At 46.9% G+C, this 23,788-nt stretch overlaps 1 protein-coding gene across 1 annotated transcript in view; it reads right to left on the bottom strand.

Annotated features, from left to right (window-relative positions):
- Window positions 1-2,333: 2,333 nt before the first annotated feature.
- LOC147897146 (elongation factor G, mitochondrial-like) overlaps window positions 2,334-23,788 on the bottom strand; it is a 113,488-nt gene continuing 92,033 nt past the window's right edge. Inside the window, exons 19-20 of the mRNA XM_087381024.1 lie at window positions 13,709-13,762; window positions 2,334-2,790 (exon numbers count right to left, since the gene is read on the bottom strand). Of these exons, the coding sequence (XP_087237150.1) occupies window positions 2,692-2,790; window positions 13,709-13,762 (153 nt within the window). The 3' untranslated portion in view covers window positions 2,334-2,691. The remainder of the gene's footprint in view (window positions 2,791-13,708; window positions 13,763-23,788) is intronic.

The following is a 23,788-nucleotide window of genomic DNA, read 5'->3' as shown; positions in this document are numbered from 1 at the left end:
GCATAAGGAATCTTATATCAAATAAAAGTGAAAAAGGTCACGAGATAAAGCCAAGGCTATAAATTAGTAGACCCTTGTATAATCGTCCTTTTCAGTCATTATCAAGATATTGAAGTCACCTACCACCATCTAACAAGGAAGCTAAGCCTTTTGATGGTATCTTGGGTAAGACAAGCTTCAACGCATGTCCATAATTACTATCCATTTCATCGACATTTCAATGATTACTTCAATGTATTGACAAACTACTAAGAAAAATAGTAAGCTGCATCTTGTAAGTTCTACTAAATATCTTAGCAACTATAACATAAGTTATTCTCAAGTCATTTTTCAATTGGATCATGGACACAACATATACATATATAATTACTTATTAAACATATTTATATCAATATGACGGACTTCCTAGTATTTTACACTAAGTCTTAACTTAGGCTTATATATTACTCTCGCAAAATATATGTAATATTCAATACTATATACGCAAGATTTTTCAAAATATAACTTTCTAGAGATGCTCAAATAGTATTTTTCGACCATTTTGAGTAGCTGAATGACTATATTTGGACATTAGATGTGAAAGTTATGCCACTTTTAAAAGTGTTGAAAGGGTTTTCAATGTCACCCCCTATTAAGTAAAAGTTGTAAGAAGGATCATAAGTTTCATAGAGAAGTCTACTCTATATGTGTGTTTCTTCAAAAGCACTCACCATTCCCAAAGATTCATATAAAGATTTATATATAAAATAGGCATTGCTATATTACTTTGAATAATTCTAAGTGAAACTATGTTTTGTTCTGATTTATTTTTACATTGTTTTTACATAGTTGAAAGCTTCTTTTTTCCTTCGCTCGAACGCTCGAAAGATTTCACTCGAAAAATGCTCGTCCCCCACAACCTCATAGCTTAAGCTAATTGGATAATTACTTAGACCTAGATATGTGTTTGATTCATAGGACATCAAAGACTTAGAAACATGGTAAATATGATGGTGTAGATGTATTGTTCAAGATTTAATTTGCATCCAATTTCACAATGTGGCTTTGCATATGGACAATTCTTTGCTTTCCATGTGATGTCTAGAAAATGTTGGTACTTACATGAATGCGTTGTATAAGTGTGGCATGATTTTGATATCCATTGGACCAATTATCAACCATTAGGCATACATAAAAATGAATGCTCAGAGTTGTTTGCAAGTATGTGCCAAAACTCTAAAAATGTGCATGGAAAATACAATTTGTCATCAAGAACAAGTTGGCAAAGACAACATTGAAATTTGATAAATTTTTAGCAAGAATGGGCTCAAATTTCCTCAAGTGTGGATACATGGCACTTATACTGACCATAATAATGACCTCAAAACCATCAAAAGATCGTGAAAAATAAGCCCCAAAAAATTTCTTTTCATGTGCTTGATATCTAATCGAAATAGCACTCAAAAGGAAGGGCAGACGACCAAGATACAATAGCCTAAATTTGGGTGTTATCAAGCTTTGAAAGAAGACGCTAACTCTACAACTTTATATACCTAGATGAATGTGGAAAGATGCCCAAAACGATCACATTATAAAACAGCTTATAACCTCATAGTAGTCATCCAAGAGATTGTAAACCATCAACTCCATTACGCATAGTAGGGACTAACTACTATGACATCCCCAGTAGTGTCATCAACGTCCAATACTGGACGTAGACCTTTGTATCAATGTATGCTCTCACACCCACCACACTCAAGCATACATTTGCACAAAGTTCAACATAAGCTCGGGAGATGTAGGGAAAACTCAGCCATAATGAAGGCTAGCACTTAGGGAGAAGTCTAATCAAACCATAGTCCAAAGACTCTTTGTCCAAGCTGCAAACTCCTGACTGATGTATGCAAGAGCCCTTCATACATAAAGGGCTTTTCTTTTGAGAGAAAAAGTATCAAGCCAGCACACTGCAGACGAGTATAGTCTAGTAACGGCAATTCCCTGGAAGTACTTTCTTGTGATCTTGATAATTTTGTTGTGCCTTCAAGTATTTGACTCTTAAAAAAAAAGTCTACACAAATCATATGACTTAATTTGTTGAAGCCAGTGTAATATGATGTACTAGACAATAGAGCATTCCAAAGTTTTTAAATAAAAGGATGACATGATCTTTAGCTTTTTTATTTTATCAATGGTGGGTTCTATTAGATTTAAAGCAGGATACTAAGACATATTACAATGGTTGATTTTGAGAGCACAGACAAAAACTCGTTATTTTAGATGATCTTATAAGGTTCCACAATATCTAATTATTCAACATTTATAGAGAGAAACTCTTTCAATAAATTAAGCTATGAAAAATATATACATCCCCTGAATTTCTCAGATATTTATGGTCATGGTGATTGATCAACAGAAATGCACTACTTCAAGTGATCTGAAAGTAAAACTGATACAGTCAAGCAACCTCAGACATAAATCTGGTGAAAATGCTATACAGAATTGTAGGAATAATGCCAGACTACATGTCTTGAGTTGTCTTTGAATGCTCTAAGCCGCATGCCAATCTAAACTGGCATTCCTATAAGAATGCTTCCTTCTAAAAAATGGTAGACAAAACTGTTGCAACTCTCCTGACCTTAATATACAGGCAGAAAAGTTACTCGAAATTTCAAAGCCCCAGAAGCAACTGCTATCAAGCTTGATTTTCAGGCTCTAACTCTTTGTTTTCTTCAGTTCCAGTACTAGCTTCTGCTGTGTGTCTTTGGCCACGGGGGCATGCTGCAAGTATTCCATTGAGAACTCTCCTTTACCCTGAACACAGATTCATTAAAAAACCTGAATGTCTTTCTCATGCAATGATGAACAGACTTTTACTAGCTATAAGACTCACACAGGAGTTCAACCCATCTAGAACAAATTGTAACTTCTTCTCCAATACATTAAGGTAGATTACAGGAGTAATTATGTATCATAGAGCCAATGGACATACAAACAAAGGGTTGCGCCGCACTATCAAAGGCATGGAAAGTACCAATTTTTCTTTTAAAAAAAGTCGTGTAGAAAATTTGTTGAAGCTATTTAGATGAGCCATAAATACATGGCACATTGCTACAAATTTCCCACATGTCTAGGATTATTAACCAAGCACCATCATACACCATAAATATTACGCAGGCGTCATTACATATGACACAAACTCAGGGACACAAGCATACATCGTCCTCCAACATACATGGTCCATTCATAGATGGCTACGAATAAACTAAGAACCTCAAAGAATTAAAACAGGCATGTAACGCAACCTAATGGTGCCCAACCACCCAAGGTACAGCATAATTTGTGGGAAGGGATATCTCTATATGTCTCTGAAAAATAATAGAATTTGGTTCTCCCTTGGTGATCCTTGGCATTACATGAGTAGCATTGATAGCGCCCAAGAATTTCTTTGACTACTACTCCTATTACCTTTGCATTGTTGTGTGTACTATGAGAGTATGCTTGCGCTCCTATTTTATTATGGGCAACACCCTTTGTTGAGAGATCACACTCAATAGCATGTGATCATATGTGCATAGCACTAACACATATAGAGTGCTATAAAGGAAAGGATTAGATGCCCTAACCGTAACCCTAAATGGGTTTGTATATATTCTACATTTTCAACTAAATCTAGTGTATAGTTAGTCATTTGTGGTGTGCTCTCTAGCTGTGCCCTCTCTCCTCATCTCCACTCTTCTCCTCTCCCCTCTTCATATTTTTTCATGGTATCAGAGCATGGTTCTGCCTTCCGCTATGAGGCACCATCCTTCTTGTGAGAGCGAGTGAGAGATTGAGTGTTCTCTTCTCTGCATTGAAAGAAATTTCCATCATACAATTCCATCCATAGGATTTATGTTCATCTCTTTCGAGAGTTCGTGAGAGATCTATTGAAAGAAAGAGAAATTTCACACATTCCGTTCATTATTTGAGATCCTTGTGTGAGAGAGATTCATTGTTCTTTGATACCTCTCTCGTCATCCAACAATCAATGCTTCTAAGATACTCGGAACAGTCAAATACCATCTAGTCAACACATAACACATGACAAGAGCAGGAGATCACAGATATAATCCAAAGACAAGGAGAGGCCACTCCTCCCCACTTAGTCCAAAAATCTTATAATCTACGTTTGACCATGTGCATCATAAAGTTATCGACTCTCCTAGGTTGACTTGGTGAGGAGGTTCATTTGAAAGGGAACCTGTCTACATCAATGAAAGAATCCAAAGGAAGGCCTCAGGAAGGTAATGGAAGCCAGGGCCCATGGAAAGTGGGCTGTTCGCATAGATGATGAGTTAATCCAGAATTAGAAGCCCCCTTCTCCAAATTATAAGTTTGAGACCTGTGGAACCATCCTTGCTCTGACCAAGGCCTCTATTCTGCACAAGTAACCTACGACAACTTCCAGGGGACATACCTTTTGCAAATGCGGACACCATTCAGAGTCCACAGAGAGAATTACTCATTGTACATGGATAGAGGTGGATGTAAGTGCACACAACAGAGAAGCAATGATGGCAGGGTATGGGATCGACTGGAGTGGAAATCTTATCCTGCAGCCAACAGAACCGTTCTGGACAGATAAGCACACCTGCTACCTATGGATGTGCATCAGCAGGCATTTTGCCACAAACATTTATATCATAACATGCTATTTAACACCAGAGTCATCAGGCTATGCCAGAGCTTATAAAGAAACAGAGCACAAATATCATCTTTTTTGGCACTCTATGATGACATACAAAGGTATGGATAACAAGGAGAGATCATCGTAGACGCCTAGTGCTGGCAATGTAGGTTGAGTGTCACTATTTGTAGTCCTTTTTACGGTATTTGATTGCCATACAAAGGACACTCACAAAGGTGGGGACCCCGCCCGTAGGCTATTTTATTCAACATAATCTACCTTCACGTTTTGACTTGAACAAGACTGCACAAGGACTGACAATGTGAGTGCAAGGAACTTGTTGAGCGGGCTCAACATGGGTGAGCCATGAGAGCAAATCAACTGACCACTGTAAATGTCAATTTCCCATCTCGTTCTAAACAGAGGCGATCGGTGATAAGGGACAACCCTGTTTGACCCCTATGGTACTTAGAATCTCATCTGTCCAACCTCCGCCTATCCAAACTCGGCATGAGACTCTCTCATACAATGCCATGACTGCCCAGATGATCTCCTAATCAATCCCTGTGTCTGTAGGGTGTGATGAGACGAGCTCGAGGTATTGTGTCAAAGGCTTTGCGAAAATCAACAAAGAAACAAAATACCCTCTCCTTCCATGATCTAGCCTCCTCAATGACACTCCTGAGTGTGAGTATGTGATCCATAGTCCCATGGTCTCGCCTGAAATCGGCCTAACCCTCTCCTCTGAGCCCTCTCATCTCTGCGAACAGGCTCACCGATGAATCCAATACAGCTGCATAGATCTTGGACATCACATGTCCAATCATGATAGTCCTGTAGTTACTCGGATCCATGGGATCCCCTGCCTTGTGGATGGGGGTGATGGTGTTGAGTGTCCAGGTGCGAGGGAAGCCAAGGCAAACAGCGTCATTGAATAGCTTTGCTAGGATCGGGGCTAACGTGTCGCTCCCATATGCCATGAACTCAGTGCATAGCCCCTCGTGATCCTTCGCTCGACTATTGCACACTTTCAATGTCGCGTCCTTGACTCCCCCTCTCGTGAAACACGTGCAAGTGGTGGGACGAGGTGTGTGTATGAGATTTGGAGTGGGCTGGTGTGGGACATCATAAAGATGGTGTGCATACGTGTGCCAGACTCTCGTGTCAGTGAGGGGTGATGGGGACCTACGCTCAAGGAATCTCTGCCAAAAAATTTTACAGTTGCTACTGTACAAGATGTGCAGCAGCTCCTCCTTATTTCAACGAAGAAATGCCTGCTTCTTCCGACGTACGAGATGTCGGTACTTGCGCACCATGTCTAGTGTGTTCTAGAGGTGACATCTGGTTTCAAATCAGAGCTGTCGGCGATAAGCCTTGCACTCCGCATCATACCAATTGTTGCAAGGTACAAAACCAAGAGGTGGTGGTCTAGTGGACCGTGTGGTGTGGGGAAAGATTTGGAGGGCACCCTCGTGTAGTGTGCGACTAATCAGGGCAGCACGGTCCTCTATGAGTGGTATGTGATCGATGTAAGTTAGGAGTCTGTTTAGGCGTCCAAAGAAGGCCGGTGAGAGGCTGTGATCATAGTGTATGTCGTGGTAGGTGTCATACTTCCTATGTGGTGTGTGTGGTGTGGCTAAGCGTGGGGTGGCGATAGTGAAGAATAGGTATGTGTGATCAACTCCTAGAGGGAGTGGTGCTACGATGAAGTCGGTGATACATGAAGTGAAGGTAGGGGATCCCATGATGTAATCTACTACACTAGTGCCCCCCCCCCCCGTGTGGAAAGCAAGTAAAACCACCTGAGGAGGGCTATAGGTTGAGCCCGTTGTAGATGATGGGATCATGCACCCTGCCCAGATCAAGGAGCACGTGTCCATATAATGTAACAGGCCCGTGTCGGTCCGAAGAGGTCCTGGTCATACCTGCTCCATCTAGGTCCATGTCTAGTAGCATGATAGAGTCGTCTCGGAAGTCCAGGAGTGGTGCCTGGCGCGTGCTCGTCTTGGCGTTGAAGTCCCCAACGAGGAGAACTTCCCCACGAGCTGAAAGGTCTGGGATATCCTGATGTAAGGGTGCATATGGCGATGTCTCACCCTCCTCTTGTGCCACTCTGGTGAAGTGGGATGTGTCTGGCGGGAAGTAGCATATTGCTATGAAAAGGTCATGGGTGTCTGTGCGTCGAATCCGGATCCACATGAATCGGGAGTGTGCGTCCTTCCTCTCAATGGAGATGGCTCCAACGAGGAAAGACCTGTACAATACTGCGACCCCGCCTAATCCTCAGACTCCTCCTGTATCCCTCGTCTCATCCCTGAAGGCTGACTCCCATGTGTAGCCACTGACTATCAGTAGTGGACGCTCTGGGCTTTGGTGTGTCTCCGTGTAAAAGTGTCTCTCCGTGTAAAAGACTATGTCTCGTCCTGTATAAGACTCCGAGAAGTTCCATGGGTCTGATCATAAGGTACCATTACAATTCCAAATGGTGCAGTCTAGGGTCTCGGGAACCGAGTCTCATAGACAAGTGGGAGCCCGACGGGTGCCGGTCAGCAACCTACCATCTCGGACCACGGCCCATTTTTCCTCCTTGCGGGCAACATCCCGCTGCTGCAAAAGAACTCGTCGCTCCTCAATCTGTAGTGGTGTCAAATCCTTGTCCATGGACAAGGTGGGATGCTCTCGTAGAGAGGCTGAGCATCAGAGTCGAAGTGTCGCTAGTCGAGCATGTGAATCTTTGAAGCGAATGACTAGGGGCTGCTCTCGATTGGGATCTCTCCCAACATGCCATGCTCCCTCTATGCCATGGTCGGGGACTCCCATGGTGGTGGTCACAAAGGTGATCGCCTCCTCCCTGGGCGTCGTAGTGGTGCTGGTGTTGTCTTGCGTGATCCCTAGTACCCGGATGTTGAGGGCCTTCAAAGCCCTCTATTGTTGCTCGTGTATGGCGGCTGAAACGGTTGCCTTTGCGAGCTCCCGTTTCGCCACGTCCACCCATCTAGTCATCTCTGCTATAGCCGACTGTATCGTGGCTATCTGTGCCTCCATCTCTATGACTGGGGTCCCTCCAAGCGCTGCTCTGAGGGTCCCGAGCTCGTCTCGAAGCTGTGTGATGTCGTCTCTGAGTCCCTTGATAAGGGTGCCCTGCTCCTGTATAATGCAGGCCTGCTCCTGGGTGTATTGGGCCTGCTCCTGGGTGTAATGTGTCAGCTCTACCTAACGGGCCCGGATGCTGTGTATCTCAGCCAATAGGGAGTCCCAAGCATCTGGCAGGGGCCTAGATGTCTTGGTTCGAGGGGAACTGGATCTCGAGAGGGGTTGGAATGAAGGTGGGCTGCTGAGGTTGTACTCTGGGTTGGGGCAGCATGATCTGGGTAGGGGAGTGATATGTAGGAGTAGCAAGTGGCGTAGATGATGAGGCGGATGATGGTGGTGAAATAGTGGTCGTAACCATAGAGGTCGAGCATGTGGTGAGCGGCATGGGCTTTGGGTGGGCCCCTTTCTTTTGGGCCGCGGTGCTGTCCACTGTCAACCCGCTCCGGTTGCTGCGTTTGTTGAAGTCCTCCAAACTGAGTTGCTTTTGTGTTTTCGCCTTGTCACCGTTCCCCTCCCCATCTCCACGCGTATGCAGATTTGGATCGAAGGGTCTCCCGCCTAGTCTCCTGTCCTCATCCCCCTGTTCCCTTCATCATGGGAGAAACAGCAATGGGCAAAGAAGGGAGTGCGGGAGGTCGAAGCTGCTTCTCTTTTTTTCCTTTTTTTTTTCTTTTTTTTTTAAAAAATAAAGTCGAAGCTGAGAGCGGGGTTTTTTTTTTCTTTTTGGGCCCCCAAAAAAAAAAAAAATTTGGAGGGGGGGGGGGGGGGGGGGGTTAGCGGAGGGGGTAGCGGGGGGGTAGAAGAAGAAGAAGAAGAAGAAGAATATATTATCGTCCTCTGAAGACCCAAAATCGGCCTATGGGACCTGAGCAATACAAAATCCTCGTACACAAAGACTCCTCCCTTGGAGGGGAGGGTATTAAGAGAAACTACCTTTATGTCTTAGGTGAGTTCTTGTGCTTGAAAAGCTTATAGACAAACATTCCTAAAGCTGGGGGTGACCCGCTATGTAGCGTATCAGCCAGCCTGTTATGTCCCTCGAGAAGAGAGCTAAATGCTTTCCGGATGTGAGTATAGTAAGGGCATATCATTACCACATCCAGTAGAGGGGGGTAGCGGGGGGGTAGAGAGGGGTAGCGGGGGGGGTTAGCGAGGGGGTAGCAAAGGTAGCGGGGGTAGCAGAGGGGTAGCGGAGGGGGTAGCAGAGTTAGCGGGAGGGGGTAGCAGAGTTAGAGAGAGAGAGAGAGAGAGAGAGAGAGAGAGAGAGAGGTATGGGCTTGCACTAGATGCTGTAGAACAAGAGATTCATTGCAGAGAGACTGTCAGGTAATTACTTCTCAGCAGGGTTTCGTTGTAGAGGTTCTATCAACAGAGTTTCTGTAATAGAGGCTTTGTCGGGGGATAACCAACAGCAGAGACAAGGCTGGAGGACACCTCTGTGGGCAGCAGATAAGCAGAAAAGGGGAATGGCAGGAGCAGACAGGCGGGCAGCAGCGTAAGATTGCTGTAGGAGGGAAATATTATGCACGCACACTCTACAACATTCTATTATTGACAGTAGGAGGGAAGCAGAAAAGGGGGATGGCAAGACCAAACAGTGTAGGTGCACTCACTAGCAGAGGTAGATGCAAAGGAGCACTTCCTATGCATTTGCCCATAACAAATAAGATCTGAGGACGGTGCCACTGTCTCTATCAGGAGGTGTGTTGGCCTCTCCTTAATGGAGATGCGGTGACACAGACTGTATTGCAGCAGATCAGGCAGCAGGAGGTGGCATTGCCAAAGGAGGCTAACAATGTGCAACGATATGTTGCAGACTTTTATGCTTTCAAATAAGCCCTAGGATATAGTGGAGGAGAGGAGTAGTTACCCGACATGAGGACAGCATGGATCAACGAAAGAGACAACATGGAGCTAGGGACACTGAGGCCACACATGATGCAGAGGTTCACCAGGGCACGGACGATGGAGGTCCAGCCCATCCCAGCTCTACTCAGAGGGGAACATCCAAGCCGAAGGCATCACTCTTGCTATGGCCCACCAGATACAGAGATCCCGAAAACCACACCCTTACCCCGCAGCAAGAGACGACCAGACAAACAAAGATATGAGACATCTTCGCAGCCCACAAGAGAGCCACCATGGCAGCTGGCTATTTGTTCCAAGTACTAGTTTTGAGTACTAGCTCTGGGTACTAGTTTGAAGTTTTGAGTTTGCATAGCATAGCACTCAGCAAGGACCTTAGCAAGCCCTTTGCTTCAGCCCACAGTGGCTTGTATGACTCAGCCTCGTCTCATAGGCCCGCGAGGCCTCCCGAAGAGGGTAATACATCTCTCTTTCTCTCCATCTCTCTCTCTCTCTCTCTCTCTCTCTCTCACACACACACACACACAAGCAAGCCAGAGATACGAACAAGACAGTTAGTGATGAAACTCCTGACTGCAATGGACAGGTCTACCCTCATGAGCATGAGGGAAACTTTGAAAGGGACCAGATTATCTTTGGATAGCGCACTCACTCCTTTTGCTCCTGTGGTACCTGTAATGGCAGCAAGAGAAGTAGGAAAATGGGGGTGGGGGGATGGTAAAGTGATTACCTGGGAGAGAGTACACAAGTAGGAAAGAAAGATGGGAAATTATGACGGTGTTGGGCAAATGGGATGCGTGCACAAAGTGGACTGAAAATGGCAATGTGGAATTGCAATGGTACCCTTTGGTCCGATCCACACGGTTTCTTGGAGACATACAATGACAGAGACATGGCAACAACATTCTGTACCACTGAGTCAGGTGTCCGATGCACGGGTGAGATCTGCATCATTCCAAGTAGATCCAGGAGCCGATGAGCTCACGTAGACTAGGTCAAGAGCATGGTCAAAATGGATCTAGACACGGGTGGGTGTGGGAGGGGCTCTTGTGGCTAGTATGGTAGCTGAGATGCTAAAAGCCAGGTATGAGTGGTCATTGCCGAGGGGGGGGGTCGTGTATCCCAGGTACAAAGGCCGGGGGACCAATTAGATAATCCACTGTACTTGTCTCTCCACCATGTGGAAAACAAGTGAGCCCGCTAGATGACGGCCATCTTTGGAGGCCATTATATATAATCAAGTCATGGACAGCTCCCAGCTCAAGTAGATGTCGCCAATATCTTGTCACATGTGGTGCATCTGCTGAGTGTCTCACTATCTTGAGCTCTGTTGGATCCTTTTCGAGTACTATGAGGGAGTCAGATTTAAAGTCTAGCAAGCCCACGTGTCTATGTGCTGTGCGTGCATTGAAGTCACCAAGGAGAAGGATATCTCCCTATCTGTAGAGTGATGTCATCATATATCGTCTCATATGGGCTGTGTCCCTTTGCAGTGACCTCATGTGCATAGGATGATGTATCTCAGGGGAAGTAGCACAGCACAATGAAAGATCAGTTGTGCCTCCAGTAGCCAGACTCGCTCCCCAATTGGGACGATACCTCAAAATCCTTGGTATGATGACAAGTGCAGAGAGATGAGATGTCACCTTACGCACGAGCGAGCCTTGGGTGGGCCATCTGACAACACATGAGGCGCAACAGATTTCACGACGACTAAGACATCATAAGAGGCGTGCTTTCCCAACACATAGGATTGGCCACACTCATTGAGAGAGAGAGACCCTACCATTGGGCTTCCATCTGAGGGGAAGCCACCTATTCCATCATAGATCGAGGGGTCTGGCACACTTATGCGAGCTCACTCTATGACGTCCCGATGCAGACATCACCTGATACGTCCTCCATGCCCAGGCCCACCACATGTCATTTATTCACTGCACAGAATGTACAGGGAGCACTTGGCCGGCTCCATAACCGGAGAGATTAGGATCATGAGGGACTACAGACTGAGTATTTCGCACATGGACAAGAGGTCCTAGCTCTGACTTTGGCGCATATTTTCAATCACATTGTATGCCACGGCTTCTCATCTACTTGGAGCACTACCATCATTATGCCCATACACAAAGCAAGGGACTTTATGGACATTGGGAATTACCGCACTCTTAGGATTGGCCACACTCAGGCCAAGATTTATGGATCGGTACTAGAGAGGGAGATCAACAATCACACAGAGGCACAGGGGTAGCGGCCTGTAGGACAGGTAGGTTTTCGATGACAACACTCCAACCTTGACCACATCTTCGCCTTGAGGGCCATCATTGAGCAGGCAAGATCAAGGCGCCAAAAAGTCTATGCTTGCATTATAGACTTCCAGAAGTCCTTCGACACTATTCCATACTCCCGGATGATAAGGAGGTTTTAGGAGATGCAGATTCCAGATGTTTTGATTTCGGGGGTCCATCAGAGGGAGAGTTCGTGCCCTCGAAAGGCCTATCAGATTCAGTTGAGAGCACCATCGATGTGAAGCAGGGATGCCCTCTTTCACCGACTCTTTTCGGGCTCTACATTGATGATCACATCCTTTATTGATTGCCTAGGAGGCAAGGGATCACTGCTAGCCGATTGATGATACACATATTGCTATATGCGGATGACATAGTCCTTATATCGTCTTTGGCAGAGGGATTGTAGGGGCATTTGGAGGCCTTAGAGCTGTTTTGCAAGGGAGAGGGACCTAATAGTCAACCTTGTGAAGACCAAGGTCATGATCTTCACCACCTCGCGAGCTATGCTGCACTGACATAGTTTCACTTACCGCGGTGAGCCAGTGGAGATAGTGAAGTCTTACACATACTTGGGGGTAGTTTTCACAAGGTCAGTTTTCAAGATGGTTCATGCAGCCAAAGCACGACTCACACAGGGAGCTTTGGCCCGACAAGGCATTGGTTTTAGGAGCATTTTCAAGACCCACCAACGAAGGGCTGGCTTTTCCACACACTAGTGAGATTGATTGCCGTGTATGCAACACCTTTTTGGGGAGCGACCTCTCCACAACAAAGTGGAGAAGATTTGAGCTGTTATAGGTGCAGCCCTGAGTCCCCCATCAAATAGTACACGGAGCATTCACTCTCCAAGTCGATGCCATTTTCTAGATAGTGACATTCCCCCATAGAGGTTGGGCGTTACCTAGCTAGAGACTACCAAGGCTGGCACTAGAGTCATCTATACGAGTAGCAGAGAGTGGGGTTGACACAATATGGTACGCACCTGTATCCACATGGTTTGCAAGTCATGCTATCCAGATGTAACGGCTTCTACCCTTCCAGTACATGGATGCACTGCCCGAGTCAATCCCTCGAGATGAGATTACCATATAATATGGTCAGATCCCCTCCAACAACATACATCTCAAGCGTTTGGGGCATGGTGGGACCAAGAGTTTCCCACCAAGATCCAGTTCTACCAATTCTTGAGAGTATATGAGGATGGACTCTTCATCAGTCCCTAGTGAAACACGAGAAATATCTAGTGTGAAAAATCTAATGCCAAGTATTTCCACAATGAAGCAAACACGAGAAATATCTAGTGTGAAGGAGCAAATCATGATGAACATGATGCAGGCATTGCTAGCAAGGTCGCTGCTAAAGACATAGACGACATTGAGTTCTCATACACCATAGTGCTTACAACTGCTCTAACAACTGCTCTGACACATAAAGTAACTCGCCCTGGTGTAAGCCGAGCATGAGTTATGCTCTTTTGATAAGGACAATCAACATGACATTGGAAATTTCAACACCCAATGCCTAGTGTCATTGCATTTTTCCATAAACATACCCATTACTTCCTTCCTATGCTACACAGCAACTTGAAAACTCGCATTTTTATGAAAATCAACCACCATTCCCAACACCACTAACATATTCTTTAATACACAAGAATAAAACCTTATACTCCTTAATACTACTCAGCCGTTAACAAAGGCAAACAATTGCAAATGCTTGAAACCCGTCAAAAGGCATGCTCTCAAAAACACATGTAAAAATGTATCTTTTGCACATGACATGTCACATTATCAAAGCATAGGTTAATGGAAGAAACCTGTGTCATTGATCGCAGCCCTGTGGAATAACCAAACATATTGTTCAAAGGAACCTGCCATAAAAATAAAAGCTTGAACTCTCTCTCTCTCTCTCTCTCTCTCTCTCTCTCTCTCTCTCTCTCTCTCTCTCTCTCTCTGCACGCGCGCTTGACTTCACAGATGACAGATATCCCCACATAGCCCCGGAGCTAGACGCAGCTGAGCTAGGGATAATGAGACACTCTGCAGATGCTCCACAGGTGACAAGATATGGGCGACGTCTACTTGATTTGGGGGCAGTCCATGACGTGATCATCTATAATGGTCTTCAGAGATGGCCATTGTCTTGTGGACTCACCTGTTTTCCACATGGCGGTGGGGCAAGTACAATGGACTACCTACTAGGCCCACTAGCCCTTGTATCACGAATACACGATTTCATTGTCTGCCCCCACCACTCATACCTGGCCTTCCATGTCTGCCACTATGCCACCCACAGGGAGAACCCCCATCACGCCTACACATGTCCAGATCCACTTTGACCATGCCCTCGACCCAACGTACATAAGTCCCTTAGCCAAAGCACTCCCAGCCCTACTTGAAGATGACATAGACCTCGCACACGCCTCACACTCCCTTGTCCAAGTGGTAGAGGGCACTACCACCAAATCCTTTCCCACGACCTGATCCACGTGAGTCCGAGATGGGAAGACACCTCAAAACCCTTGGTTTGATACTAACTGCAGAGAGGCGAGAGCCTACCTCATACGAGAGCAGACTTTAGGGCATCTGACGTCATCTGAGGCACAGAGGAGTTTTCAACGACTGACACGCCGCAAGAGGTGGACCTTTCTCACACACAGGATGGATGAGATTGTCAAAACTTTCCGAGGAAGAGACCCGACCATTGGATGGGGTTTCCTAACGGAGGGGAAGTCACCTATCCCCATCACTAACCCAAATGTCTGGTACACGTATGCATTTTCCCTCTATGATGTCCAAATGCACACACCACCAGACATGTCCTCAATGCCTAGGCCCACCGCTTGTCACTTGTTTACCACACAGAATTTGCAGGCTGCAGTTCGTCGGCTACACAACCGGACACAGGATCACGAGGGTCTACTCACTGAGCACTTTGCACATGGGCAGGAGGTCCTAGCTCCGGTCCTAACACACATGTTCAACCAGGTTGTTTGTCATGGCGACCACCCACCTGGAGCAACCACTATTGTACCGATACACAAAGCCGGTGACCCTATGGAGACTGGGAATTACCTCACCCTCATGATTGGTCATACCCTGGCCACAATTTATGGATCGGTTCTATAGAGGGAGCTCAGTAGTCATACAGAGGCTCGAGGGCGGCAAGCACTAAGACAAGCAAGATTCCGGAGACACACATTCACTTTGAGAGCTCTCATTGAGGAGGCGAGATCCAAACACTAGAAAGTCTACACATGCTTTGTAGACTTTCGGAAGGCTTTTGACTATTTAGTGACCTCATGATACAAATATTGCTAAACGCTGATGACATAGTCCTCATATCATCCTCAGCGAAAGGGCTGTAGAGACATCTAGAGGCACTAGAGGTGTTTTGCAGAGAGAGAGACTTGACAGTCAACCTTGGTAAGACAAGGTTATGGTCTTCAACACCTCACATACAATGACTCATCGACTCAGCTTCACCTATCGTGATTGATGAGCTAATGGAGAAAGTGCAGTCTTACACATATCTGGGAGCAGTCGGATCCCTTTTCATGATGACCCACGCAGCCCAGGCTCGACTCACACGAGGACGGGGTGCTTTGGCCGGAATAGAGAGATAGTGCTTCCAAGCACACTTTTAGAATCCACCAATGAAGAGCTAGCTCTTTGAGACACTTGTGCGACCAACAGCCATGTATGCAGCACCCTTCTAGGAATGTCACTTACTAAAGACTGAGTGGAGGAAATTTGAGCGGCTACAGGTGACTATGTGGTCCAAGACAATGTCACAAGAAACGTTTCTTGAAACACGTTTCGAGAAATGTTTTTGATTTTGCCAAGCGTTTCATCTAGAAATAGGTTTAAAAATTGTATTGTATATTAACTATATATCAAACATAAATAATTATCTCCAGATTCTCTCTCTCTCTGTGAAAAAAGCTCTTAGATACACACATACACACTGAGCACACTCAAAAGAGTAAAAGATAGTAACACTCTGGCACCAGGGCGTTTCGCCTATTTCGGTGAAACATTTCGTCTAGAAACGTTTCTACATGTTTCGCCTGGGCGAAACGCGTTGTCTAGTTACAATGGGACTCCAAGATGATTCGGAGTAAGCCCTCAGTTCCACACGAGATAGTACAGGCTTGCCTCCCTCCCTCCACCGTATCCCTCCGCTCAACCTCTCCGCCTCAGCCTCCCCTCACCCGCTCCGCCCCCCCTCCACTCAGCCTCTCCGCCCCCCTCACCAAGGCCCTTCCTAAGTACTAAAATGCTATACTAGTATAAAATAGCAAAAAAAGTAGCAAAAAAGGCACGAGAGTGGCATGAAGATATTAAGTGCCTAGAGCTAGAGCCCTTTGCCCCAGCCCACAATGGTCTGTATGAGCTACTTGATTCCATACTTTGTCCCATAGGCCCGCGAGGCCTCCTGCGGACGTTAATATATCTTTCTTCTCTCCCTCCCTCCCTCCCCGGCCCTCCCCCCCCCCCTTCTCTCTCTCTCTCTCTCTCTCTCTCTCTCTCTCTCTCTCTCTTCCGTACTTCTCTGTCCGTACAGCACGTCGCCCGTCAACAACCCACCACCCGTCAGCCCTTTGCCTTAGCCAGCAGTTACCTCAACCAACAGCAAACACACTAACCCTAACCTTGAGTTGGGCTAAACCCCCAACCCAACCCGAGGGTTAGGTTCAGCTAGAAGGTTCAACAGACATCAAATTATGGACTGACCTATCCTCTCCTTCAAGGCCTCCTCAACTCCTTCAACCTCCATCAAGACCCGGTACTCTACAGTTGAAGCCATGACACCCTCTCCTTATGCACGGAATTACCAACAAGAAGGCTCAAAACGACCCATCCTTGGGCAACACGATCAGATTTTTTCTCTGTTGCAGGTAGGCAGTAATTGATGAGCCTGTGAATTCTTGCAAGGATTCCCCCCCTACCCCGCAGCTAGTCTCTACAGTCAAAGATCTTGTTCACATTGAAGTACAACTGCTAAGAAGGAAGTGATTGTGGAAGTGGACACCAAAGCAAGTCAATCTGATATTCAAGCAGAGATTAAAGAACACGAAGCTAGAAGTGATAATGCGCTGAAGATTAGAATAGGGGGACTCCCAGAAGAATGGTACAAAGAGGAGGACACATATAGTGAAATATTGGCAAAGATCAAAGCAAGCTTGCCCAACATTGAATCGGTGGATGATGATGAGCAGGATGATGACGACTCCATGCCAACTTCTATTATGCATTGTAAAGGTCATGCAATCCTTACACTGAAGTCAAAAGATATGCCGATTCAGCTCCTTCAGTAATCTTACAAGCTGAAGGGTACCAAAGTATGGATAGCAGAGAAGCTTACATAGGCTCAACTCAAGAATAAGGCAACTAAATTTAACTAAAGTCAAGGCAGCCAAAAAGGATGGAAAATGGGCAGTTTACTATGAAGGCGTACCTCTAATCAGAGAGTTTAAATCAAAACCAAAAGACTCTCAGACTTAAATTGATGTATGGCTGTTTACACTTTCAGAATATTATGTAGGTACTCTAAAATAATGTGGGTTGCTTTTACACTCCTTGGGAGATGCCATGTGCCCTTCCTAAAGCAGATGTACTAGAGGGTTTCTTGCTGCCCCATAGACCTTTTGGTCTCCAGTGGACGCTAATAAACTCTCTCTCTCTCTCTCTCTCTCTCTCTCTCTCTCTCTCTCACACACACACAATGAGATTAACCGCATCATACGGTTAGATCTACTCCAGCTCCACACATCTCACACTTGGAGGGGGGACCAAGAGTTCCCCACCAAGACCCAGCTCTACTATGACCATTTTCTGAGAGTAGCAGAGGATGGGCTCATCATCAGACCTCACTATCTCAAGGACAGAGGAGTCTCACACGCGCTGAGGATTGCCATTGGACAGATGCAAGTATCGTCCCATCAGCTGAGGATCGAGGCACGGAGAGCTACATGCATACCCAAAGAGCAGCGGACTTGCAGTTGTGCACGATGGGGGTGGTCGAGACAAAGGAGCAGTTCCTATGTGTCTGCCCAAATTACTATGAAATCCGATGGCGCTACCACTGCCTTTTTCAAGAGGGGCACGGCTTTGACCCACTCTCACGACTGATCCACTTCCAAGAACAAATCTGTATTGGGCTCTACCTGATGGAGATGCGACGATACAGAGAGACACTACTACCACATGTCAGAGAGCAGCAGGATGGGACCACCGCACCACAAGGTACTGAGGTAGACCGAGCACAGAGACAGGTCACGGATACCTATGCATTTGACTCAGCTCCAGGGCACTCTGGGGTAGAGGAGGAGGAGCTCGCCGACATGAGAGATATATGGATTGGTGGAGAGAGCCGAGACAGCACTGTTGGACGAGGACACAGAGACCGTACACGATGCGATAAGCGACCAGAGCACACACGATCGAGGTTCGACCTATTTCAACTTTCGTAAAAGGAGATCGACCAAGCAAGGCATCACCATTGACATAGCCCATCGGATCTAGAGATGAGGAGACCACACCTTCCACCACCACGGGAGACAGCCCGACAGATGCAGATACGTGAGCTCTTTGCATCTCATCAGAGAGCCACCATGGAGCCTGGATACGTGGAGCCGATTCATGCACTTGGGACTCTAGCTCTAAGCACTTGATATTTTCATGCCACCCTCATGCTATTTTGCTACTTTTTTGCTATTTTGTACTAGACTTTTAGTACTTAGCAAGGGCCTTAGTGAGCCCTTTGCCCCGGCCCACAATGGTTTGTATGAGTTACTTGATTCCGTACCTTGTCCCATAGGCCCGCGAGGCCTCCTGCACACGTTACTCTCTCTCTCTCTCTCTCTCTCTCTCTCTCGCGTTCAGATCCATTTTGACCGCGTTCTTGACCCAGTGTAAGTAAGCCACCTGGCTTCTGAGCTTCCAGTACTACTTGGAGAGGGAATCGACCTCGCACATGCATCAAACACCCTTTATCTCAGTGATACAGGATGTTGCCACCAGATCCTTTCCCACGACACGATCCAAAACCCCTGGTTCGATGATGAGTGCAGAGAGATAAGAGCCCACCTTACAAGTGAGCGAGCACTGGGACACTTGACTTCACCAAAGGCAAAACGGATCTCACGCCACATGACATGGTGTAAGAAGCGGGCTTTCCTTATCCACACAATGGAAAAGGTGATCAGCTCCTTTCGAGGAGTAGACCCTACTACGAGATGGGGGCTCTTGTCAGAGGGGAAGTCGCCCATCCCCGTTACAAATCCAGTAGTATGGCACACATATGCATGCTCCCTATATGATGTCCCAAGTCAGATACCACCTAATGTGTCATCCACGCCTAGACCCACTACATGTCATCTATTCACTGCACACAATGTACGAGCTGCCCTTGTCCAACTTCATAACCGAAGATCACTAGATCATGAGGGACTACGCACTGAGCATTTTGCACATGGGTTGGAGATCTTGACCCCGATCCTAGCACAATTGTTCAACCATGCCGTATGCCATGGCTTCCCATCTACCTGGAGCACCACCATCATAGTACCGATACACAAGGCAGGAGATCCCATGGACACTAGGAACTACCGCACTCTTATGATTAGCCACACTTTGGCTAAGATATACGGATCGGTACTAGAGAGGGAGATCGGCAGCCACACAAAGGATCACGAGTAGCGTGCACTTGGGCAAGCGGCTTTCGAAGACAACACTCCACCCTGGACCACATAGGGCGATTATTGAGGAGGCGAAGTCGAGGCATGAGAAAGTCTACACGTGTTTCGTAGACTTTTGTAAGGCATTTGATATTGTCCCACGCTCTCACCTAATCAGGAGGTTACAGGAGTTGCAGCTCCCAGAGATCATGATTTGGTGGGTCATGAGTTTGTTTGAGTCCGCCAGACGGAGAGTACGTAACCCAAGAGGCATGTCAAACTGGGTTGAGAGCACTATCGAAGTAAAATCAGGCTGCAACCTATCGCCTGTCCTTTTCGGGCTCTATATTGATGAGATCACTTCTTTTGCCGATCGCCTGGGTGGAGAGAGCTCGCTTCTGGCTAACGTGATGGTGCACACGCTGAGGACATAGTCCTCATAGCTTCCTCAGCAGAGGGACTGCAGAAACATCTAGAGGCTCTGAAGATGTTTTGCAGAGAGAGAGATTTGACTATTAACCTTGGGAAGACCAAGGTTATGATCTTCAACACCTCGGGAGCAGTGTCCCATCAACATAGCTTCACATACCATGATGAGCCAATGGAGATACTGCAATCTTACACATATTTGGGGGTAGTGTTCACCGGGCTAGGTTTCCCGATGATCCATGCAGGCACGGCACGACTCACACGAGGGCAGGGTGCTCTAGTCCGACTAGAGAGGTGATGTTTCCAAGCACACTTCCAGGACCCTTCGATGAAGGGTTGGCTTTTTGACACACTAGTGAGACCGACTGCCATGTATGCACAACCCTTCTGGGGGAGTGATATCTCAGCAACAGAGTAGAGGAGATTTGAGAGGCTACAGGTGACTATGGGATCCAAGATCATTCAGAGTAAACTCTCAATCCCCCACCAGATTGTACACGTAGAGTTCGCCATGAGCCCTCTCCAGGTTGATGCCATCTTTCAAACAGCGACGTTCCTCCACAGAGTCTAGGCCTTACCCCAGCGGAGATTACCGAGGCTAGTATTAGAGTCCTCTAGGCGACTAGCAGAGGCCATCTTGATACGGCATGGTATGCACGGATATCCACGTGGTTTGGTAGCCACAGCATTCGGATGGACAAACTCTTTCCTTTTCGATACAGTCTAGATGCACCACCTGAGATGATCCCACAAGATGAGATCAACCGTATCATACGGTTGGACCTACTCCAGCACCATACATCTAGGTCTTTGGGGGCAGAGGACTTTCCCACCAAGATCCAGTTCTACCATGACCACTTCCTGCGGGATGCACCACCTGAGATGATCCCACAAGATGAGATCAACCGTATCATACGGTTGGACCTACTCCAGCACCATACATCTAGGTCTTTGGGGGCAGAGGACTTTCCCACCAAGATCCAGTTCTACCATGACCACTTCCTGCGGGTCTCAGAGCACGGTCTTGTCATTAGACCTCAGTATCTCGAGGACAGGAGAGTCTCACATGCACTGAGGGTAGCCATCGGTCAGTTGCGAGTTTCATCACATCAGCTGCGGATTGAGGCAAGGAGAGCCACAGGCATACCCAGAGAGCAGAGGACTTGCACACTATGCCAGATGGAAGAGATCGAGACCGAGGAGCACTTTCTATGTGTCTACCCAGTCTATTATGAGATACAAGGACGATACCACTACCTCTTTCAGGAGGAGCATGGCTTTGGTCCACTTACACGGCCGATCAATTTTCACAATCAGGTCTGTGTTGGGCTCTACCTGATTGAGATGCGTCGATGGAGAGACACATTGATGCGACAAATCAGAGAGCAGCAGAGACTAATGCCACAGGTCATCGATATCGACACGTGACAGACTTTTGTTACAAGTTCGGTCTATCTTAGCCCTTCTTAGAGGCAAGGCATCACCCTTGATGTAGCCCACCGGCCACGCCCTCCCCCACGCCGTGAGACAGCTCGACAGACACAAATACGAGAACTCCTCACATCTCATCAGAAAGCCACTTGATATACGCAACCTAAGCATGTACTAGGAGTGCTAGCTCTGAGCACCTGACACCCCTTTGTTATTTGGCTTTCACTACTCTAGCGTTTCGACACTTGATTCATTAGTTTTAGCACTTCAGCTTTTTAGCTTTCAGCAAGGATCTTAGTGGACCCTTTGCTTCAGCCCTCATAGGCTTGTATGAGTTACATTTTGGCATGTACTTTGTCTCATAGCCCCGCGAGGCCTCTCGCAGACATTAATATATCTATCTTTCTTTCTTTTCTCGTAGACACCCTCCTTCTAGGGGATTTCAATGCAAGGACGAGGGATAGGCAAGTGGGCTTACTTCACTTCACATATGAGAGAGACCCCCACATGATGCCAAAGTTAAATGCAGCAAAGCTTGGGATTCAGAGACTTTCTACAAATACTTCACATGTGACAACATACAAGCGACACCTGCTTGAGCTGGGAGCTGTCCACAACCTCATCATCTACAATGGCCTTCAGAGATGGCCACATTATGGGGGATTCACATGCTTCCCACATGGAGGCGGGACTAGCACAGTGGACTACCTACTGGGTCCATTGGCTTTTGTCTCACGAATACATGACCTCACTATAGCCCCCCCCCCCCCCCTTCCCCCCCTCGGAGCCGACCACTCATATCTAGCCTTCGGTGTTCTTGCTACTACGCCAGTCACAGGGAGACTTCCTACCATAGCTCGTACCCAGATCCACTTTGATTGTGCCCTTGATCGAGTGTATGTGTGTCACTTAGCCAGAGAGCTTCCGTCCCTATTGGAGGGTGATTTAGACCTCGCCCACGCTTCAGCCACCCTTGTCATAGTGATACAGGAAGCTGCCACCAGATCCTTTCCTACGGCCTGATCTTCACGGGTACGAGATGGGAAGATGCCTCAAAACCCCTAGTTTGATGATGAGTGCAAAGAGATGCGAGTCCACCTCACATGAGAGCGAGCCTTGGGTCAGTTGCGTCACATGAGGCACACAGGATCTTTCACCGATTGACACGCCGCAAGAGACGAGCCTTCCTCACACACAGGATGGATAAGATCATTAGATCATTTCGTGGAGAAGACCCGACCACTAGATGGGGACTTCTTTCGAAGAGGAAGCCACCCATCCCCTTCACTAATCCGGGTGTGTGGACAGAAGCAGACACCGCCTCTATGCCCAGGCTCGCTACCTGTCATCTATTCACTACGCAGAATGTGTGGCTGCACTTCGCTGGCTCCACAACCTGAAAGCACATGATCATGAGGGCCTTCAGAGAGAGCATTGCACACATGGGCAGGAGGTTCTAGCACTGATTCTTGCACATTTGTTTAACCTTGCAATTTGTCACAGATTCCCACCACCATGGAGCACCACCACTATCGTACCGATACACAAAGCAAGAGACCTGATGGACACCAAGAACTGTCAAACCCTCATGATTGGCCACACATTGGCCAAGATCTATGGATTAGTACTAGAGAGGGAGATCGGCAGCAGTCATACAGAGGCACGAGGGCAGCGAGCACTAGGGCACGCAAGATTCCCGAGGCAACACTCTAGTCTAGACTACATTTTCACTATGAGGGTTGTCATTGAGGAGGCGAGATTCATACATTAGAAAGTCTACACATGTTTCGTAGACTTTCATAAGGCTTTCAACACTGTCCCACGACCCGCATGGTCCGGAGACTAGAGGAGATGGAGATTGCAAAGACGCTAATCTCGGGGGTGATGAGCCTATATGAGTCAGTCAGAGGTAGGATTGGTGCTCAAGGCGGTCTATCAGATTGGCTCAAGAGCACCATTGGGGTGAACCAGGGCTGTCCTCTCTCACCGACTTTCTTTGGACTCTACCTCAATGAGATCACATCTTTCATAGATCGCCTAGGGGGCGAGGGTTCATTAGTAGGTCCTCATACAAATATTGTCATATGCTGTGATAATATGGTCCTTATATCCTCTTCAGCAGAGGGGCTGAGGAGAGATCTGGAGGCATTAGAGGTGATTTGCAGAGAGAAAGCATTGACGGTCAACCTTGGGAAAACTAAGGTTATGATCTTCAACACCTCACGAGCAGTGATTCGCCAACTTAGATTCACCTATCGTGCCGAGCCAGTGGAGATAGTGCAGTCATACACATACTTGGGAGCAGTCTTCACACGACCCATCTTCACGATGACCAAGCACGGCTCACATGAGGGC

This window comes from Dipteris shenzhenensis, chromosome 11 (genome assembly GCF_047967505.1).
Source record: "Dipteris shenzhenensis isolate YYH24624 ecotype China chromosome 11, Dip_SZ_1.0, whole genome shotgun sequence".
Taxonomy (NCBI): Eukaryota; Viridiplantae; Streptophyta; class Polypodiopsida; order Gleicheniales; family Dipteridaceae; genus Dipteris; species Dipteris shenzhenensis.
Note: the sequence above shows the minus strand (reverse complement) of the source record. Positions and strands in the feature narration are given on the sequence as shown.